General features: G+C 38.7%; 1 protein-coding gene across 2 annotated transcripts in view; it reads right to left on the bottom strand.

Moving 5' to 3' along the window:
• Nucleotides 1-21,468, bottom strand: part of Trpc6 (transient receptor potential cation channel subfamily C member 6) — a 103,255-nt gene that overhangs the window by 11,746 nt on the left and 70,041 nt on the right. Inside the window, exons 5-9 of one of the 2 annotated variants that reach the window (XM_027415154.2) lie at nt 17,622-17,838; nt 13,645-13,878; nt 4,319-4,583; nt 2,775-2,970; nt 1,417-1,620 (exon numbers count right to left, since the gene is read on the bottom strand). In XM_027415154.2, the coding sequence (XP_027270955.1) occupies nt 1,417-1,620; nt 2,775-2,970; nt 4,319-4,583; nt 13,645-13,878; nt 17,622-17,838 (1,116 nt within the window). The remainder of the gene's footprint in view (nt 1-1,416; nt 1,621-2,774; nt 2,971-4,318; nt 4,584-13,644; nt 13,879-17,621; nt 17,839-21,468) is intronic. The other variant, XM_035444380.1, reaches the window with a different exon arrangement.

Raw genomic sequence — 21,468 nt, 5'->3', positions numbered from 1 at the left:
TTTCCTTTTGGCAAGTTCTTTAACATTTATTCAAACACTAAATTTCCCCAGGTTACAATTCTAATCAAATCTGACAACTGTACATTTAATTATATTGAGTAAAGGAAACTGTCTTTAACCCACTGACTCCTGTAAACTGGCCATCTGGAGGGAGGCCATAGCGGATGCTTCCCCCAAATTTCTATGCTCAATCATTTATTTTATTTAATCTCTGCAACACAGATGGAATTTTGATTCCTATTGCTAATGAGGAAACTAGAACCCGAGTAGCTTGCCCCTGACTTAAAGCCCTTCACCCTTGGTGCCAAAGACAGCACTAATTGAAACACAGTTTCCTAACATCCAATGACAGGATCTTAACCTTTCAAGTTACCTCAAATCAATCAGTCCAATGGCCCACCCAGTTTAGGGAGGAATGGCTTTGAGTTTTTAATGTCAAACATTCATAGTTTACTGATTGATATAATTTCAGGGGAACCTTGCTTCCTGAGGTTATCCACTGCTTGGCTGGGTAGATCTTATCATTATAATTTGTTCTTTCATAAAATGAAAATTGAACTATTTATGACTTTTGTTCATTGACTTACTTCTCATTTTTGAAGAGACAAAAAAAAAGCCTGTAATCTTTAACCAAAAGTGAATGTTCTCAAAAGATTCTTGTTCTCTTCAAATTCCCTTTTCAGAAGAAATTGACAGCTCCATCAATTATCCAAATACACTCAATGCATACCTGTCCCCACTCTGATCCATCTCCATTAAAAGTAGCTAGTAACACTCCTCCTTGGTTGATACTTGGCAAAGGTCTTGTGCAGGGAATGCCAGTCTCCAATCCTATGCCTACACAGCATTGTATGTGTGTTTGAAATATATGTGAACACACTGAAAGCTTCCTACCCCATCATCTGAGTGCTACTCCTCATGTGCGCTTTCTTGAGATCACTTTGCCTACTGAGATTATTACTTCCAGCCAGTAATCTTAGACCTTCCTTCATCGAGCACCTTGCTGCAGACACTGGCCTCCCACGGTGTGTGTAAGCAATCATTCCTGAACTCTGCAATGCAGATGGATGTTCCTATCAGCTATTGATAATTGTTGACACTTCCTAACAGTGAAGTGAGAAACTTGAGGCACCAGCAGCACAATAGGGTCCCAAATGCTCTCACTTTCATTGTCTTATGCCAGGCAATGCATTAGTTTGTTACATTTCATTTTTCTTATACTCTTTCAGGTAAGAAATATCCTGTGTGCCTTTTTAAAACTGTCACCAGACCAAGGACCACCATATATGCTGTTACTAGGAAGGAGAATGGAAGGGCATGATTTATCCATGGAAAGCTTCTTTAAAAGGCTATGGATCAGTGGTTACCATGATGAAAATGATTATGATCAGAGAGACAAATGATCAAGCTAATCACCTTGTTCATCTCTGCATCTTCATGGAAGCCTTTCTTATGTCCCTGGACCATCTCAGACATCCATTTCTTAAATTTCAATAGGAGATAGAGCAAGGACTTTGGACTTGGCACAAGATTGAAGGGCACAGGAAGTGTTCTTCCCTCCTCAAAGTAGGAAAACCACAATTTGGCCCTTGCAAACTTCCACTCCACATCAGCATCATCCTGTACAAATAGACACAACTGTTCAGCACAGAAATACAGAATTATCAGGTTCTTATAACACTGTGTGGATAGATAGAAGAGGCAATGGCTAAAAATACCCTGATTCTCAAGACTGAAAGCCCCACAGTACACTCAGTCCATACATTCTTTCTGAAGTCTGCTTCAGATTTTACCAGGCTTCCTGGACAATTGCTCTCAAAACTCATACCTGTCTATAAATACTATGCAAGATATCAAGTGTGTGAAACTTGTGAAAATGTATTCTTTATTCATTCAGGAGATTTCTGGAATACAAACTTACACAGTCATCACCAACTTGAGAAAGATTAATTCTGAATGGAACTCAAAAAATGATTCGAACAGTATATTATTTGTAAACAATATATTTTTCCTATGTTGTTGTTATTTTGAAATAGAGTCTTACAGTATAGTCCAGGAAGGTCTGAAACTCATGTCAATTGATTTGCCTTAGCCTCACCAGTATTGGGATTACAGGATTAGGTCACCATACCTGGCTGATAGCAATAATTGCTGACTAAATGTTAATTTATCACTAGGTACAGTGGCACATATACTTGGAAGATAGAGGCTGGGGAATCACAAGCTCAAGTGCATCCTCTTCTCGGTAGCAAGCTCTAGGCTAACTTGAACTACATGACATGCTATCTTAAAAAAAAAAAAACTAAAACAACAAAGCACCACAAACATAGATATTCATCTTGATATAGTATTTCAGGTTTTAAGAAACAGTAATAAATTAGACCCTTCTGGTCCTTATACTTTGCTGACTCGCCATACCCCATTAACACTGTTTAAAAGCAAAGTTAAGCATTCCCAGACCAACACTGATCAAGCAAGTGCAGAAAGTGCGAAATAACAAAGCAGCTAGAGTATGCTTCATTCCATTGATAGCTGATTCTTACAATACTCGATATGTGGATATGGACTATAAGAACACACAGATTTCAGCCAGGCGGTGGTGGCACACACCTTTAGTCCCAGCACTCAGGAGGCAGAGACGGGCAGATGTCTCTGAGTTTGAGGCCAGCCTGATCTACGGAATGAGTGCTAGGCTGCAAAGCTACACAAAGAAACCCTGTCTTGGGAAAAAAAAAAAAAGAACACATGACTACATAGATACATAGATTTCATACCTCAATTTCCTGGAATGAACTGTTGATCATCGCAATTAACATATTTAGCAAAACAATAACCATTGTGACATTATAGACACCGTACAGAACATAGCCAATGTTCTCAATGAACTTGTGATTGTAGTTGATGACCACTGACTTCACTTCAGAAAGCCCAAATATAGCCCAGAACAGTGTCTTAAAACTTTCCTCAACTCTGGGGGGAAATAACAGAAAGACAAGTGTGAGAAAAAGTATGAATACATGATAATAGCATTATCATAAATCTGAGTAGTTTCAGTATCCTTGTAAACTATTAGATATTCATGAGAAAATTATTTGCTTGTCTGAGTTTTCAATTTCCTGTCTGTAAAATGGGCAAAATAGCAGTTCTAGGTTCATTGCAAAGATGTGACATTGTGTATGTGAAGCACATAGCTTAAAATTTAGCATTGAATAGACACTCACTAAAAGCTATGTGATAAGTTCATAACTATAGACGTTGGCATTTAAATGATTGATGGATTTGGTGATGGAAAAGTTAACTGAATTGTTTAATAGCAAAAATACAACTTGTTGCTGGGTGATGGTGGCACATGCCTTTAGTCTCAGCACTTGGGAGACAGAGGCAGGCAGATCTCTGTGAGTTTGAGGCCATCCTGGTCTACTGATCAAGTTCCAGGACAGCCTCCAAAGCTACAGAGAAACCATGTCTCGAAAAACCAGAAAAAAAAAAAAACTTGTTAGAGTCATTTTAGTTTTTGGTTCATTTGTACTTACAGTCACACAAAAATAAGTAGGAAACAATGATATATATCAGGAAACATGGGAATATAAACATAGACAATGGCACCAAAGTACTTGGCATGACTTAGGAAGAATTGTGATGCTTTAGGCATAATTATTTGTCCAGAGTTAAGCCCATGTGTTTAATTCAGTTGGTTTAATATTCTCTTGAAAAAAATGAACTTTAGAAGAATATGAAAAATATTAGGTTCCTCTTCAGATGCGATTTGTCATATGACATAGATGCTCTGATATTTAAAACATCTATTCAGGCACATTTTATTCAAACTGTATGTACGAGTGGAAAATGTAAGTCATATTGTTGTCACTGTTGCTACTTATAATCTGCTCGATGGTAAGTTCTGGGAAACTGAAGTAGAAGAGCTTTCGTCACACCCAGTGCCCCAGCAGTCCCCATAAAAGATGAAGGCATGGGATTTAGAACAATGGATGCTGCTTAGCAAGCAATGTCAGCACTTATGCAACATCCAGAGCATTGTTTAGCTTTGTGAATTTCTTTTTTGTGCACTGTCAATAATAATTGTATGTGTAGGAGGGATTTACCATATAATATGGCTCTAAAATGTTATTTGACTTTCTATTAGGAAGGTTCCTATATGTTGGTCTTCTTACAAGTCACTCTAAAACCTTTCCATCTTGCTGAAACAGACTTAGAGACAGTGTCTGCATCAAAGCCTGGACCTATGAACCTGAGTGCTATTGAACAAATCTCCCATTAATCTGCAAATTCTATCATCAGAATACCTAGGACCACATACGTTGTAAAGGCTTCATTCTGCTTTGCACCAATGTAGTAAGAATAGAGGTTGAACATTCCAATCATAAAGGCTACAAACACCATGATGAATATGACCATGAATTTGAAGATATCTTTTACTGTTCTTCCAAGTGAAATCTGCAGAGGTCCAAAGCTTTCATTTGCTGGTAAAATGTAAGCTATTCTGGAGAAACTTAAAACCACAGCAATGGCATAAAGACCTTCAGAGATGATTTGAGGATCAGAAGGGTCCCACTTTATCCTGGCTAGAAAAAAAAATCAGAGACAAGGATTACAGTTATTCCTAGGGGTTGCTAATTTAGGTAAATTCTTTTCTGAGAATAATAAATATATAATCAAGTGAAAATCTCCATTCTGAAGAATTTCTCAAGTGTCTGCCACATCTTCTGATTTGATTGAGGTGGTTTGTTATGAATTCTCAGTAGGATATAATTCCTAACCTGTAAAATTTCCTGTTAGACCAGATGAGCAATTCTCCCTATTGATAGCTGTATCTCCAACTGAAAGAACTTAGACAAAGAACCCCTCTTAGGTTTATTACTTTCTCTCTACAATGAGATAGTACTGCTCCCATGGCTCTCATCTGCCCTTGAAAATTCAATAAATTCACATACAAACAGTGCTTAGAAACATCTGGTACTTACTAAATTATAGCATTTATCACTCAATCTTGAACTATTACTACAAAGTAATGGCATTTGGTGCTTATATGATCCTTGTTATTTAAACTGACTAGAAATACTTTTTATTGGTCAGCAAAGCAAGTCTATTTTTTGCCAAGAAATTTTCTATAATTCATTAATAATTTCTTCTAGCATTATTACATTAAGCCATCAAAAAACACTTAAGAGAACATTATGAAGAAAAATGCAAAACAGTGTGTAAGAAAGGAAAAGATTATTATAAATTTGCATTTTGTTATTTTCAGAGAAGTGGAATTGGGAAAGGATATAGCACAAAACTTATGAATAGGGTTTCTTTTTATAGTGTTTTGAGTATTATCTGTAAGTAGATATCTTTGAATATATTTTAAAACTCCTTAAATAAAAATTTAGGATTGAAATAAATACTAATATCTATAATGAAGAGACTTTAGTGATATAGACATTAAGCCATAAAGTAGCCAGTTGAACATTAATAGATGTATTTTTCCTAAGCCAAGTTTCTTTGGGAGGGGTGATTTTCCTTGGGAAAATATTGAAATTTATTTCCATTCCTTAGTCAGTTTTCACCTAGAGAAATAAATAGCTCCTCTGGCTTGTTAACCTGGCATGCTAACCATGTCTACTATGACCATGGGGCTGGCATCACCCTCTTTCTTGTGGGACTTTTCTTGTCCCCACAGAGCCATCCTTCAAGATCAACTACTTACAGCCACCACCATGCCACCCCTCATTGAAAACGCTGCTCTGGCCTGCTGCTATCTGAAAACTGGATGCTAATTCTTAGAAATTTTGAGACTCTGTCTCAGGCATCTATTTGGCTCTGATTCATGACATCTGCCCTTTTACTGGGTTTAGAGGTGATGACTGGGTCTCCACTCTATATTCATTTGTTTGTTTTATCTCTCAACTCTTTCAGTGCCTGAGAGCCCTCCTGGAAACTTCAACAAATCATTTACTTTGATACAGTTTGTATGTATTAAAAGGAATACAGTTTGTATGATACAGTTTGTATGTCTTAAAAGGAATAACATTCAAATATAAACTTTTAAAACTCATATGTATATGGGTATGTGTTCAAAGTCACATATGTTGACATGTCATGTTGATTAAATTAATATAAATAATATATCAATCACCTCACATGCTTTTTCAGTGTGGAAAGAACATTTAAAATTTACTGTATCAGCAATTTTCCCTTGTGTGGTACACTATGGTTAACTACAGCCACCATGTTTTACAGCAGAACACCAACATTGTGGTTTGCATCTAACTATAGTACTTTTTTCTCTCTGACCCATTCCTCCCAACCACCATTATACTGTACTCCTATGAGACACATGCAAGTGAAAACACGAGATTTTTCCATGCCATTTTTCCTTCAAGTAGCATGTTTGTCATGTTTTTGCAATAATCACCTCCTTCTTATTAAAAGTCATGTCATTTCATCATGTGTACATAGTTCACATGTGAACTTTGCTCTTTCTCTTTCAACATCTCACAACTGTTGAGCATGTTCAGTTAAACAAATGTCTGATGTACTCGTGCCATCAACATGTGATCTGTAAAATGCTCAGACAAACCATGTGTTAGGAAGCCATATTTGATCCACTGTCACCACTCAGAGCTGCTCTTCCAGAAGCACTACAAATGGAGTTTGTCCGGGTCTATGCATCAAGCAAACACACATGTGAGTTTTAAAAGCAAAAGAATTGCTTCCTCTGCCCTGCTCAGGACAATTGAAGCTGGGGGACTGCTCAAGGCAGATCCCAGTTCAGCAGGATCCAACACACACACAGACATCCAAGTTCCTGGTACCAGTCCTGCCTCCATCCACCAGACGAGGTAGGCTCGGACATGTTTCCTACCAGCCTTCCTCTAACCTGCTCTGGGACACCTGAGGCCTGGGGACAGCTCACAGAAGATCCCAATTCAGCGAAATCCAACACACCCAAAGACTGCCAAGGCCCTGGTACCAGTCCTGCCTCCATTCTTGGGAAGAGGAGAGACATCAGAGTATTGGATCAGTTTGGACCAATGAGAAGGGAACCTTGTTCCCATACCCATGAGGAGAGGAAGAAACTATTTCTACACCCACTGGAAGAAAGGATGGGAAGAAGACAATATAAAAACACATTCAACAACAGAAAAACCAATATGACACCACTGGAGTCTAGGGACCCTACACCAGAAAGACCTGAACAACACAACACAGATGAAACAGAAAAAAATGACCTTAAAAACATCTTCATGAAAATGATAGAGGGCCTCAAAGAGGATATGAGAAAATCCCTTAAAGAAATGGAAGAAAAAAAAAGACAAAAAATACAAGAAATCAACAAATCTCTTAAGGAAAACCAAGAAAATACAATCAAACAGCTGAAGGAAACAATTCAGACACTTCAAGACCTGAAAACTGAAATAGAGACAATAAAGAAAACACAAACTGAGGGAATTCTGGAAATAGAAAAGCTGAGTAAATGATCAGGAATGACAGATGCAAGCATAAACAACAGAATACAAGAGATGGAAGAGAGAATCTTAGGTGTTGAAGACACACTAGGAGAAATAGACTCATCTACCAAAGAAAACCTTAAGTCCAATAAGTCCCTAACACAAAATATACAGGAAATATGGGACACTGTGAAAAGACCAAACCTAAGAATAATAGGTATAGAAGAAGGTGAAGAAACTCACCTCAGAGTTGCAGAAAACATATTCAACAAAATCATGGAAGAAAACTTTCCCAACCTAAAGATAGACATACCAATGAAAGTACAAGAAGCCTACAGAACACCAAATAGAATGGACCACAAAAAAGAAAATGATACCCTCTCCACATAATAATCAAAACCCCAAACATACAGAATAAAGAAAAAATATTAAAGAAGAAGGTCAAGTAACATATAAAGGCAAACCTATCAGAATTACACCTGACTTTTCCATGGAAACTCTGAAAGCCAGAGGTCCTGGATAGCTATTGGATACCTACACTAAGAGACCACAGATGCCAGCCCAGACTACTATACGCAGCAAAGCTTTCAGTCAATATAGATGGAGAAAACAAGATATTCCATGATGAAACCAGATTCAAACAATACATATCCACTAATCCAGCCCTACAGAAAGTCCTGTAAGGAAAACTGCAACCCAAGGAAGTTAACTACAACCAGAAAAATATAGGCAGTAGATAATACTGCTTTGCCAACAGCCAAAACAAAAATGGGGTGGAAATTTACATACAATTCAACCACCACCACCATCAAATCCAAAACAAACAAGAATGAACAATCAATGGTCATTCATATCCCTCAATATTAATGGTCTTAAATCACTAAGAGTTAAGGGTTGAGAAAAGATTTTCCAATCAAATTGACCCAAGAAACAAGCTTGGGTAGCAATCCTAATATCTAACAAATTATATTTTAAACTAAAATCAATCAAAAGAAATGAAGGAAGTCACTTCATACTCATCAAAGGAGAAATCCATCAAGATGTCTCAATTCTGAACATCTATGCCCCAAATACTAAGGCATCCATTTTCTTAAAAGAAACATTACAAACTTATAGTGGGAGACTTCAACATGCCACACTCACCACTAGACATGACCTACAGACAGAAACTTACCAAAGAAACAAAGGAACTAATAGAAATTATGGCCCAATTGGTTTTAACAGACATCTATAGAACATTCCATCCAAACACAAAACAATTTACCTTCTACTCAGCGCCACATGGAACATTCTCTAAAATTGACCACATACTTAGCAACATAGCAAACCTCAACAGGTACAAAAAAATTAAAATAACCTCCTGTATCTTATCAGACCATTATGCTTTAAAGTTACAATTCAAAAACAACAAAAATTGCAGAAAACCTACAAACTCATAGAAATTGAATAATGTACAATTGCACCATTCCTGGGTTGAGGAAAAATAAAAAAATTAAAGATTTCCTAGAATTCAATGAGAATGTGGACACAACATACCCAAACTTATGGGACACTTTGAAAGCAGTGCTAAGAGGAAAGTACATAGTACTAAGTGCCCACATGAAGAAACTGGAGAATAGTCACACAAGAGAATTAATAGTACAACTGAAAGCTCTAGAACACAAAGAAGCCAACAAATCCCGGCAGAGTAGATGCTAGGAAATAATCAAATTGAGGGCTGAAATCAATAGAGTGGAAACTAGGAGGACAATACAAAGAATCAATATAACAAAGAGTTGGTTCTTTAAGAAAATCAACAAGATAGACAAACCTTCATCCAAACTTGGCAAACTGCAGAGTAAACATGCAAGTTAATAAAATCAGAAATGAAAGGGGTCATAACAATGGACACAGAGGAAATCAAGAATCTTCAGATCATACTTTGAAAACCTGCACTCCTCAAAATTCTAAAATCTAAAGGAAATGGACAATTTTCTAGATAGATTTCATTTACCAAAATTAAATCAAGAACAGATATACTTAGATGTACCTATAACCCCTAATGAAATAGAAGCAGTCATCAGAAGTCTCCCAACCAAAAAAAGCCAAGGTCCAGATGGTTTCAGTGAAGAATTGTACGAGAAATTCAAAGAAGAGTTAATACCAATTCTCCTCAAAGTATTCCACACAATAGAAGCAGAAGAGTCATTGACAAACTCATGTTACAAGGCTTCAATAACCTTGGTCCCCAAGCCACACAAAGACAAAACTAAGAAAGAGAACTACAGACCTATATCCCCCATGAACAGTGATGAAAAATTACTCAATAAAATACTGGCAAATCGAATCCAAGAACACATCATAAAAATCATCCTCCATGATCAAGTAGGCTTCATTCCAGGCATGCAAGGATGGTTCAACATACAAAAATCCATCAATGTAATCCACCATATAAACAGACTGAGAAAGAAAAACCACATGATCTTCTCACTAGATGCTGAAAATGCCTTTGACAAAATCCAATACCCCTTCATGATAAAGGTCTTGGAGAGATCAGGGATAACAGGAACATACCTAAACATAATAAAAGCAATATACAGTAAGCCAACAGCCAACGTCAAACTAAATGGAAAGAAACTCAATGAGATCCCCCTAAAAACAGGAACAAGACAAGGCTGGCCTGGCCACTCTCCCCATATCTCTTCAATATTATCCTTGAAGTTCTAGCTAGAGCAATAAGACAACAAAAGGAGATAAAGGGGATACAAATTGGAAAGGGAGAAGTCAAACTTTCACTATTTGCAGATGATATGACAGTCTACATTTGTGACCCAAAAATCTCTACCAGGGAAATCCTACAGCTGATAAATACCTCCAGCAAAGTGGCAAGATACAAGATTAGCTCAAAAAAAAAAATCAGTAGCCCTACTATAGACAGATGATAAACGGGCTGAGAAAGAAATCAGAGAAACATCACCCTTTACAATTGCCACAAACAACATCAAATACCTTGGGGTAATGCTAACCAAAAAAGTGAAAGACCTATACCGTAAGAACTTTGAGTCTTTAAAGAAAGAAATTTAAGAAGATATCAGAAAATGGAATGCTCCTATGCTCTTGGATAGATAGCGTCAACATATTAAAAATGGCAATCTTGCCAAAAGCAATCTACAGATTCAATGCAATCCCGATCAAAATCCCAGAACAATTCTACACAGTCCTTGAAAGAACAGTTCTCAACTTTATATGGAAAAACAAAAGACCCAGGATAGCCAAAACAACCCTGTACAATAAAGGAACTTCTAGGGCATCACCATCCCTGACTTCAAGCTCTATTATAGAGCTATAGTCCTGAAAACAGCTTGACAGGTATTGACACAAAAATAGACAGGTAGACCAATGGAATCAAGTTAAAAGCCCTGATATTAACCTGCACTCATATGAAACCTGATTTTTGACAAATAAGCTGAAGTTATACAATGGAATAAAGAAAGCATCTTCAACAAATGGTGCTGGCATAACTGAATGGTGACATGTAGAAAACTGCAGATAAATCCATGTCTATCACCATGTACAAAATGTAAGTCCAAATGGACCAAAGACCTCAACATAAATCCAGAAACACTGAACCTCTTAGAAGAGAAAGTAGGAGGTACTCTTGAAGGAATTGCTACATGAGACTGCTTCCTAAACATAACACCAGTTGCACAGACACTGCAATCAACAATTAATAAATGGGGCCTCTGAAACTGAGAAGCTTCTGTAAGGCAAATGACAGAGTCAACAAGACAAAAGGGCAACCAACAGAATAGGAAGAGATATTCACCAACTCCACATCTGACGGAGGGCTGATTTCCAAAATATGCAAAGAACTCAAGAAGCTAGTCACCAAAACACCAAATAAATCAATTAAAAAGTGGAGTACAGAACTAAATAGAGAATTCTCACTAGAGGAATCTAAAATGGCTGCAAGACAATTAAGAAAGTGCTCAACATCCTTAGCCATCAGGGAAATGTAAATCAAAACAACTCTGAGACACCATCTTACTTCAGAATGGCTAAAATAAAAAAAGAAAAGAACAATGACAGTTTATGCTGGAGAGGCTGTGGAGAAAGGGGAACACTCCTCCACTGCTGATGGGAGTGCCAACTCACACAGCCACTTTGGAAATCAGTATGGGGGTTCCTGAGGAAAATGGGAATCAGTCTACCAAAAGATCCAGCAATTCCACTCTTAGGCATATACCCAAGGAAGCACACTCACACAACAAGGACATATGTTCAACCATGCTCATAGTAGCATTATTTGTAATAGCCAGAACCTGGAAGCATCCCAGATGCCCCTCAACTGAAGAATGGATAGAGAAAATGTGATACATTTACACAATGGAGTACTACTCAGCAGAAAAGAAACAATGGAATCTTGAAATTCGAAGGCAAATGGATGGAACTAGAAGAAACCATTCTGAGTGAGGTAACCCAGTCACTAAAAGACAAACATGGTATGTACTCACCCATATATAGATTTTAGACATAGAGTGAAGGATTACCAGCCTACAATCCACACCTCCAGAGAAGCTAGGAAACAAGTGGGACTCTAAGAGAGACATCCATGGTCCTCTGGAGAAGGGGAAAAGGACAAGATCTCCTGAGGAAATTGGTAGCATGCGGGAGGGGAGAGGGAGCTAGGAGAATGATAAGGGGAAAAGAGGAGGGGTGAGGAGCACATGAGGGAGCAGGAACGTTGAGCCGGGGAGGAATAGAGGAGAGCAAGATAAGAGATACCATAATAGAGGGAGCCATTATAGGTATAAAGAGAAATCAGGCACTAGGGAAATGTCTGGAGATCTATAAGGATGACACAAACTAACAATCTAAGCAACATAGGAGAGGCTACTTTAAATGCCCTCCCCTGATAATGAGATTGATGACTAACTTATATGCCAGCCTATAGCCATCATCCAGCAGCTGGTGGAAGTAGAAGCAGACACCCACAGCCAAACACTGAACTGAACTGGAATCCAGTTGGAGAGGAGGAGGAGAGATGAGAAAAGGAGTCAAGAACAGGCTGGTGTAACCCATAGAAACAGCTGATCTGAACATGGGGTACCTCTTGGTCCCCAGACTGATAGCTGGGAAACCAGCTTGGGACTGATCTAGATCCCATGAACGTGGGTGTCAGTCAGAAGACCTGGGAAATCTATGGGCCCTCTTGTAGTAGATTACTACTTATCCCTAGCACAGGAATGGACTTTGGGAGTCCATTCCACATAGAGGGATACTCCCTGAGCCTAGACACATGGGGGTGGGCCTAGGCCCTATTCCAAAGGATATGAAAGACTCTGAAGACCCTATATGGAAGGCCTCACCCTCCCTGTGGAGCAGAAATGGCATGGGATAGGTAGGGTGTTAGTGGGAGAGGGCAAGGGAGGAGGGGAGTTAGAGAGAGAACTGGGATTGACATATAAAACAATCTTGTTGTAATTCAAACAAAAAATGGAGAAAAAAACAAAAGAATCAACAGGTTATTCAAGTAGATGGGGGGCACAATATGATCTCTGCTTTCTGACACAGGTACAGACAGAAGTGCAGTCAAAATAAGAGGTTTCACTGCAGTCTTTAGAAGGAAGTTTTTGGGTTTTTTTGTTTGTTTGTTTGTTTCCACGATACAGAAGGCTAGAATATAGATATCCTATACTGGCATTTTTTGGATCACTGTCTTATGTGATCTCTCTTAATAACAAGAAAAAATCTGAGGCTAGAGAGAGGGCTCAGTGGTTAAGAGTGCTTACTGCTCTTGCAAAGGACACAAGTTCATTTTTCCAGCACCCATGTTGAATAGCTCCCAATCACCTTAATGTAACTCCTGCTTCCATGGATCTAGCAACTTCTGGACTCAGTGAGCCCTCGGTCTTATATGGGAAATACACACAAAGACTCATTAAAAGGAAAACATAAAAATACATAATTGTAAGGTATGATACAGGGATTCTCAATGGATTTAGTATCTATCCAGTTGATCCCAGAAGTCATGGGAGATGGGTTTTGTGGTTAATGAAGGCTTCCAGGCAGCAGATAAATCAAATGCAGAGGCGGAATTTTTCAGATAATGACATTATTCTTCAAATATAGATGCCATCAATAAATAATTTTGTGTGAACTGGGAAAAAACCTACAACTACTTATATATCCTTCACAAGAAAATACTCACCCAAATTGTAGTATTTGACGTTGTCTCCCAGTGTGACTTTTGTCAAATCCTTCAAAGTGTCATTTGCATCAATGATGCTCTGAGCTTTGGATGCATGCCAGAACGCCATAAATCTTGCAATGAATGACGCTGCAAAGATCGCCAACATCCCAAAATCAAGCATATTCCATAGCTCAAATAAGTACTCTTTGGGGCCTTGAGTCCAAATTTCTTTACATTCAGCCCATATCATGCCTGCATCAGTAAAGGATTAACATATCAGCTCAATTTCATTCTAACTTTAACTCTTCCATAAAGAATAAAACAATTAGAAAGCTCTCACCTGATATTCACAGCTCCATAAATTTTCCCCTAGCCTTCCTCTCCACCCACAATTTTCCAACCCCCAGAAACCCAGTCCAACAATATCACGTTACCTGAAAGCAATCAAAGAAAGTGCATCAACAATCTCAAGTAAAAACCACCACATTTATTCTTTATTTCTAATCATGGAAAAATACTTAGATGTTCATTATAACAACCCAAACACAATATTCCCAACGCTCAAAATGGAAGTGCTCACACTTTCTTAGTGTAATTGTGCAGACATTTGATATGACATCTTATAAAGTATTTCGGTCATGGGAACTACCTGCCAACCTCCAACTACAACACCTTTCTAGACCATGAACCTCAGCTACTGTCTTCTGAAAACCACTTCCACTTTTGCTACTGTGTGCCACTCCCAGACAAAGCCTGAGGAACTCGTAGGACTCCTCTGGTGGGGACTTTGATTCAAAGATTAATGGTCTTCCCATACTTCTCTTTGTATGGATCAAGTTCTGGATACATCTAACCAAAGATGTCTCCTTTCTATCTCCAGCACTCAAAGCATGACACACAGCTGGTGTGACAGCCCCGACCCTCTCTCTCCCCTCTCTTCACAATTTTTTCTCACAAGAAAACTCTTTAATAAAATTGCACTTCTTTTAATGTAAATGTTGTGTGTTCCATCTTTTCACATGTATCCTGGGGAACCAGAACACACACCATAAAGTAAAACTTAAAAAAATGCAGTCCGTGAACAAATTTAAAACTAGCACCTTGAAAAACTAGAGGAAATTACAGTAGCTAATTGTAGCACTAACAATAGTTGAATTTTTTGAAGAAATTATTGACAATATTTCCTGGTTTTTCAAAACTTTCAATGAGCATTGGTTGTGAGTTTTTGCTTCTCCAATAATTGTCTGCAGCGTCATTGGCAAGGTATTTAAACTTTCTAGAATGTAGCTTGCAAAACAAGGATGCAATGTGTACCTACTTTGCAAGACCATAATGTAAAAATAAAGTAAGATGTGTAAAATGCAGAGCACAATGCTCACATGTGTGAGGAAACTATGACAAACACTTGGAGCAATTGCTTCTTTGATTTATTCATAATTTTCACATATGCTCTTTCTTAACTTGAAGGATATTACTTGATTAAAAAGAAGTTAAAACTGCTGTTCTGAGACTCCATCTCCTCCTAGAGCCCCGTAGGGAAATACAATCCAGCAACTCCAACTCTTCTCTCACGAAGAACTTCCTATCCTGGCATAGAGGCAGGCTTCCCCCCTAGCATTCAGCACCCCGCTCCGGTTCCCAGATCCATCTCATGTCTACCTCACATCATGCTAGTAGAGTGGCTGAGGGGCCCTGTCAGATGAAGACAATGACATGGTCTTTGCTATTAATGAGCATATCATATGCTTTTCTCCGTACAGCACATAGAATGTGGTCTTACAGGCAGACAATTTCAATATTCCCATTAAGTAAATTTTGGTTAAGGGGCCATTAGTACTGACTTTCTATGAGCTCTTATAAATTTATAACAAAAATAGTTCAAGACTCACATTCACACCAAAACAATGAACAGGGTGGAAAACCTAAAGACATCAATGTTTTTGGTGTGATTCCCAGGCTTCCCCAACCTTAACAAAGACTACAATGATTCTGAGTCATTCACAGGGACCAAGGGGACAATAGAACTCACACAGTCCAGTAATTTTCGAAGCTTTACCTTCCTCCTCATACCTTTTTGATGGTACAAATTGTATGCTATTGGAGCTGACAAACTACAGCTAACACCCACAGCTATTCAGTCTGAAGGTAATGCACCCCTTGAGTTGTTGCTTAGGGCCTTTGAAATTGCCCATATCTAGTCTGGCTCCTCCCCCATAAAAGAGAATTCTCCTTGGAGACCACACTGCTTAGACAGCACTAGAATGCACTACTTACTACTTCTGAGGGAGGCTTGCTCTGTTGCCAGATTGTAAGCATAGGACTGTTCCAGACCCCCTGAACAAGGATGTCAGTTTGCAGTTCTGGTTAATCTATAGGGCCTCTGGTAGTGGATCACTATTTATCCCTAGTACACGAATTGAATTTGGGAGCCATTAGAGGAATACTCTCTCAGCCTGGACACACGGGGGTGAGTCTAGGCACTGCTCCAAATGATGACAGACTTTGAAGATCCTCCATGGAAGGCCTCACCCTCCCTTGGGAGCATAAAGGAGATGGGATAGGGGTCGGTGGAGGTCAGTGCAGGAGGGGAAGGAGAGGGAACTGGGATTGACATGTAAAACAAGCTTGTTTCTAATTTAAATTTAAATAAAGGGGAAAAGCAAAAAATAAACAAATAACAACAACAACAACAAAAAAAAAAACAACAAGGACATTTCTATCCCCACCTGCCACAGGACAGTAACCACCTTCTAATCCACAACCCTGCCTGTAGACACATGGCTATTACCATGTTGTTCACAGTTTAGCAGCCAAGCCACTCTCAGGTCCTCTCCCACACACGTGCTGAACTCAGGTGACTTATGTCATTAGGGTTACTGAGGTTGGACTCAGCCTCTGGGCTCACCCTCCTTCATGCTTCCCCATACTTCAAAACCACTGAGACTTTTCTAAAACGTGCTCTGAACCCATCGCCAGCCATAGGAAATCACCCGCTGGCCATTTAACCACCCACATCTATCACCCCCAGGCCCCAGCTAGGACAAGCTCATAATATTTCAAGTGGTCCAGTCTTGTTATACATAGTTCCAGATCTGAACATCTAATGCTGGCATGCCTTCTGTCCCTATCCCCCAAATGCTTTGTCTGGGTGGCATGCCTTTACCCTCAAAGCCTTCATTAAAGGGCTTCTCTGCTCCTTCTGCATCTCACCTCACTAATATTTCAATGTACAGTCTGTACTTCTTCCGTGTCTCAGCAAGTCCCCAACTGCAGCATTTTTCATGAATATTTAACTATTGATGTTTTATTTGTTTCTCAGATAGCTTCCTTGAATGGAAAGAGTGCATCCCATTCAATTTAGTACCCTTATTACCCAACGGCAGCTCAATAGCTGTTGAATGTGTTTACTCACAAGTATCCAAGGGAGGCATTTTTTTCACATGCTTTGTATTTAGTGATAATACGTAGGTGTAAGTGGTTTCTAAAGACAAATCAAATCTGGTAGTACTTCAAACTGAGTTCCTCGTCTTTCACAAGCCACCTGAGATACAGAGACACTATGTGGCCAGATGTATGTCAAGGGCTTTGAACAATTCATAGTACATAACAAAGTTTCAATCAAAATGAGTGGCTACTAGCTTTGGTTTCTATTAAATACCAACATAAAATAGCGTGGTTTTCAAGCTTGAAATCAAAGCTATCCCAAATTGCACATGGGAGGTTTCATTTATTGGTGGTGGATTTGATTAATAGTAGCCTGCTGGTTTTCTTGCTTTTGCGGGGAGCGAATGCAATTATCACGGGGCATATGAAGAGACTGGCATTGGGAATAAGGGCACCATAGCAACTGTGTAAGATCACAAAGAAAGTCACAGTGCATGGAATACTGTTTCCTGCTGCATACACTTGTATAACTGATTGTGTGGAAGAATCAGCATGATTCAGGCCAATCACTAAGGCTGCAAAAAGGAACAAGACAGAAAATCAGTCTTTACCTATTACCCAGGATATAATGAGCATCTCCATCCATGAGAAGCAGGATGTTTTCATCCTGAACAGCTGTCTCGCATTATCTGTGCTGGTTTCATTGGGGAGGAGCTTGGTGCCTTCAAATCTGTCAGCTGCATTCATGACGAGCAGCCCCAGGAAAATGGTGAAGGAGGCTGCGTGTGCTACAAACTTCATGAACGGTCCACGCATTATTTTGCCCATCTGCCACAATACGCATCAACAGAAAAATCATAATTTTGTTCTCTCTATCTATCTTTCATAAATATTTGCATACTCAGTGTTCTCCTAAAATAGCCATACATATTTTTATGATTAGTGAAAGAACAATAATTTTTATGCTGTTGTAAAATTTTAGTCATGTTCTTCTACTTGCCGAGGTATCTAATAATTGAAAACTAACTTCTCTATCAAGAATATTTAAATTATTGTGCTGGAGAGATGGCCCAACAATTAAGAGTGCTTGCTGATCTTCCAGAGGACCCAAGTTCATATCCCAAAATGCTCATTAGGTGGATCACAAGCACCTGTAACTCCATCTCTAGGGGATCCAATGTCCTCTTCTGGTCTTCTTCAGGTACTCACACCTATATGGCAGACCCACAAATGCACAGAGATGCATAAATAAAATAAGTCTTTTATGAAAAGAACATTTGAATTCTTGGGGTGTTGCTAATGTCAGTTCAAATGCAGAGGACGCTTTGAAGACACTCATAAGAAGCAAACTCATTTAGTGAGCCTAACGCGGGGAAGAAGAAACAATGAAAACATTAAACGGGTCTGCATTAGAAAGATGAACCCTGAGATTTGTCTCATGTGTGGCATACATGGAGCTCCGGCCTAGGATGATGCTAATGTCTTATGGGTACTGTCAGGGCATAAAAGTCATGAAGATCAACACAACATGTCCCCTGGAGGTCAGGACACAATGGAGGCACAGGCTGAAATGACACTGACATTAAAGGTCAACATTTTAGGATCTGATCCTTTATCATCTTGTTTGCTCAGTGACAAAGGCATTTCTTGCCTTACATGAAAACTGGATTCTTCATATGAAATAGAGAGATGAGACGACCTACTGTGTGACTTCACTATTAGGTTAATTTCTGTCTGAAATGTGCCTGGGCAGAGGGAGGAGCTAGATTATATCTCAAGGCTCTGGACATCCTCTAAAGTGACAAATGAAACCCACCCATATCAGGGATAAGCATATATAGTACCCAGTGATGCACCCATAAAAATACTATTAAACCCACATTTTTGTACATTGAAAAATTAAAAATTTTGGTGATTTTTAAAGCAAGCAGACAAATGAAAGCAAACAAAAAGTGAGTTTCCAACAAGTTGGAGCTGTTTATTTGAATCCTCATATCCTTTATTATTACAGAAAACTGAACAGACTCTAGCTAGTTGGCCTTGAGTTGGGATCCTGCAGCCTCTGCCACTGACTGCTAGACACATGGGCATGTCCCACCACACTTGGATGTATCTCTCTTTAAAATGTGGAGATGGGTATGTCTCAATGGACTTTAAGAATTAAGGAGTTATTATAAAAAATAGTTGAGGCTTCTTTTTGTTTTGTTTCATTTTGTTTTGTTTGGCAATAGGCTAGAAGGGATGGCAGAATTAACATTCACAGACAACAACACACAGCATCCATGTGGGTCACAAGGGTGACAGGAAAGAGCCTGGAGGTGAAGGCTGGAGTGTTTATGGGGCAGCCTTAGACCACCTCTGCTCAGTAGGTGTGGTTAGAGACACAGGAACCCACTAGCTGATCCTTGACTGGCTTTGTTATTTACTTTCCTTAACTAGTCAGGCTGTTGGCCAGGGTTTTCTTAGAGCTGTGTCTATCATGGTGTACAAACAAATTAGATTGAAGTGGATCAAAGACCTCACTTTGAAATGTGAAACACTAAAACTGCTAGAAGAAAACATTGACAGTAACCTACAAGACATAAGTATAAGAAAGGACTTTCTGAACATGACTCCATTAGTCAAGTAATTAAGACCAACAACTAACTATTAAATGGAGAGCATCCCACAGAATGGGAGAGAGTCTTTGCCAGCTGTATACATAATGAAGGATTAATATCCAGAATAAACAAAGAACTCAGTAAACCAAGAGTCAAAAACAAAAACAAAAACAAAAACAAATAAGTACCATTATATAGACTAAGCAGGTTGTGTTTACGTATTTAGGAGTGTGTGTGTGTGTGTGTGTGTGTGTGTGTGTGTGTGTACATATATATAAAACAATTAATGAAAAGCGACGAATCTGAAAAAGAGGCATATGGAAATGTTTGGAGGGAGGAAAGCACAGAGGGAAATTATGTATTATAATCTCAAAAAACATTTTAAAATATTTTTAAATGTGCTAAGGATGTAAACAAAGAGTTCTCCTTAGAAGAAATGGCTAAGAAATAGCTCAAAAATGTTTATCACCCTTAGCAATTAGAGAAATGGAAATTTGAAAAACTTTGAGATTTCATCTCATCCTAGTCAAAATGACTAAGATCAACAAAAGTACTTACAATAAAAGCTAGCAAGGTTGTAGAGAAAGAGAAACCCTGAATCTCTGTTGATGGGGTGAAGACTGGTACAGCCTTTCTAGAAATCAGTATGGAGAACCCCCAAAACACGAAAAATAAATCTAGCATGTGGCCCAGCTTAGCATACCATTCCTTCACATATGCCCGAAGGACTCAACATCCTACATCACAGAAACCTGCTCAGCAAGTACATAATCACCTTATTCACGATAGCCAAGAAATGGAAACAACCTAAATATCATTCAACAGATAAATTGGTAACAAAAATTTGGCACGTACACACAATGTAAAGAAAAATGAAATCATGCTATTTGCTGGTAAATGGATGGATCTGGAAATGATTCTGTAAAGTAATCTAGACCCAGAAAAACAAGAGTTGCATGTTCTCTTTCATCTACTTTCCCTAGCTCCAAATACTTAGATGTGAGTATACAAGATTCAGTAACCACAGAAAGTAGGAAAATATAAGGAAACCATGAAGGGGTCTTGAGAGAGTACTAGCAAAATATGAATAATATGAAGTGAGAAACAGGAAAGGGGTCTCCAGCTGAAGGGGATAGAAGGAGGACAATACAAGAAGGAGAATAGGTGACAAAGGACAAATAACACCAATGATATTTGATGAAGCCTCAAGGAATCATATTGTTTTAATTTACCAAGAATTACACTATATATACAATATATTAGAAATTATGCCGATATGCCTTCTGAGCTGACAATACTCTTTACAAGAACCATAGACTAAGAAAAACCCAAGTAATCAACATAAGAAACTGCTTTTTGAATGCTTAGTCAAGGTAGTCCCAGCTATAGATTAGAGATGTAGATTAGAGAGGGAGCCTTTGGTTGCTCTGAGGGCCTGAGGTGGTCCCTACCACTGAAGACAACCCATGCTTAGGACCCAGGAATTGTATGATTCAAGCTGGATCTGACCTGAAAAGTCTCTTGCCTTAAGTGTAGCTTCCATGGTACCAGAAAATATTGCACAAGCTGCCAAGAAAGGGAAGCAATCAAACAGTCCTACCAAACAGCAATACCTATGGACTATGACAGCTACCAGAGAGACAAGACATCCAAGGTACAATAAATGGCACTCACATGTTGGCAGTAACAATTGTCTAATTAGAATTAAGACCCACTCAGGAGGAGAGAAATCATGCTGGGTACTAGAAACCTGACCAACTTGCCACAGATTTTCATAGATCATGAAATTCAGACTTTCTAGACAGTCATTGTTCCTTATTGCATTATAATTGTATCTTTATACCCACAGAGAAGTGTA

Source organism: Cricetulus griseus, chromosome 4 (genome assembly GCF_003668045.3).
Source record: "Cricetulus griseus strain 17A/GY chromosome 4, alternate assembly CriGri-PICRH-1.0, whole genome shotgun sequence".
In the NCBI taxonomy this organism is placed as follows: domain Eukaryota; kingdom Metazoa; phylum Chordata; class Mammalia; order Rodentia; family Cricetidae; genus Cricetulus; species Cricetulus griseus.
This window is presented reverse-complemented; position numbering and strand designations above follow the sequence as displayed.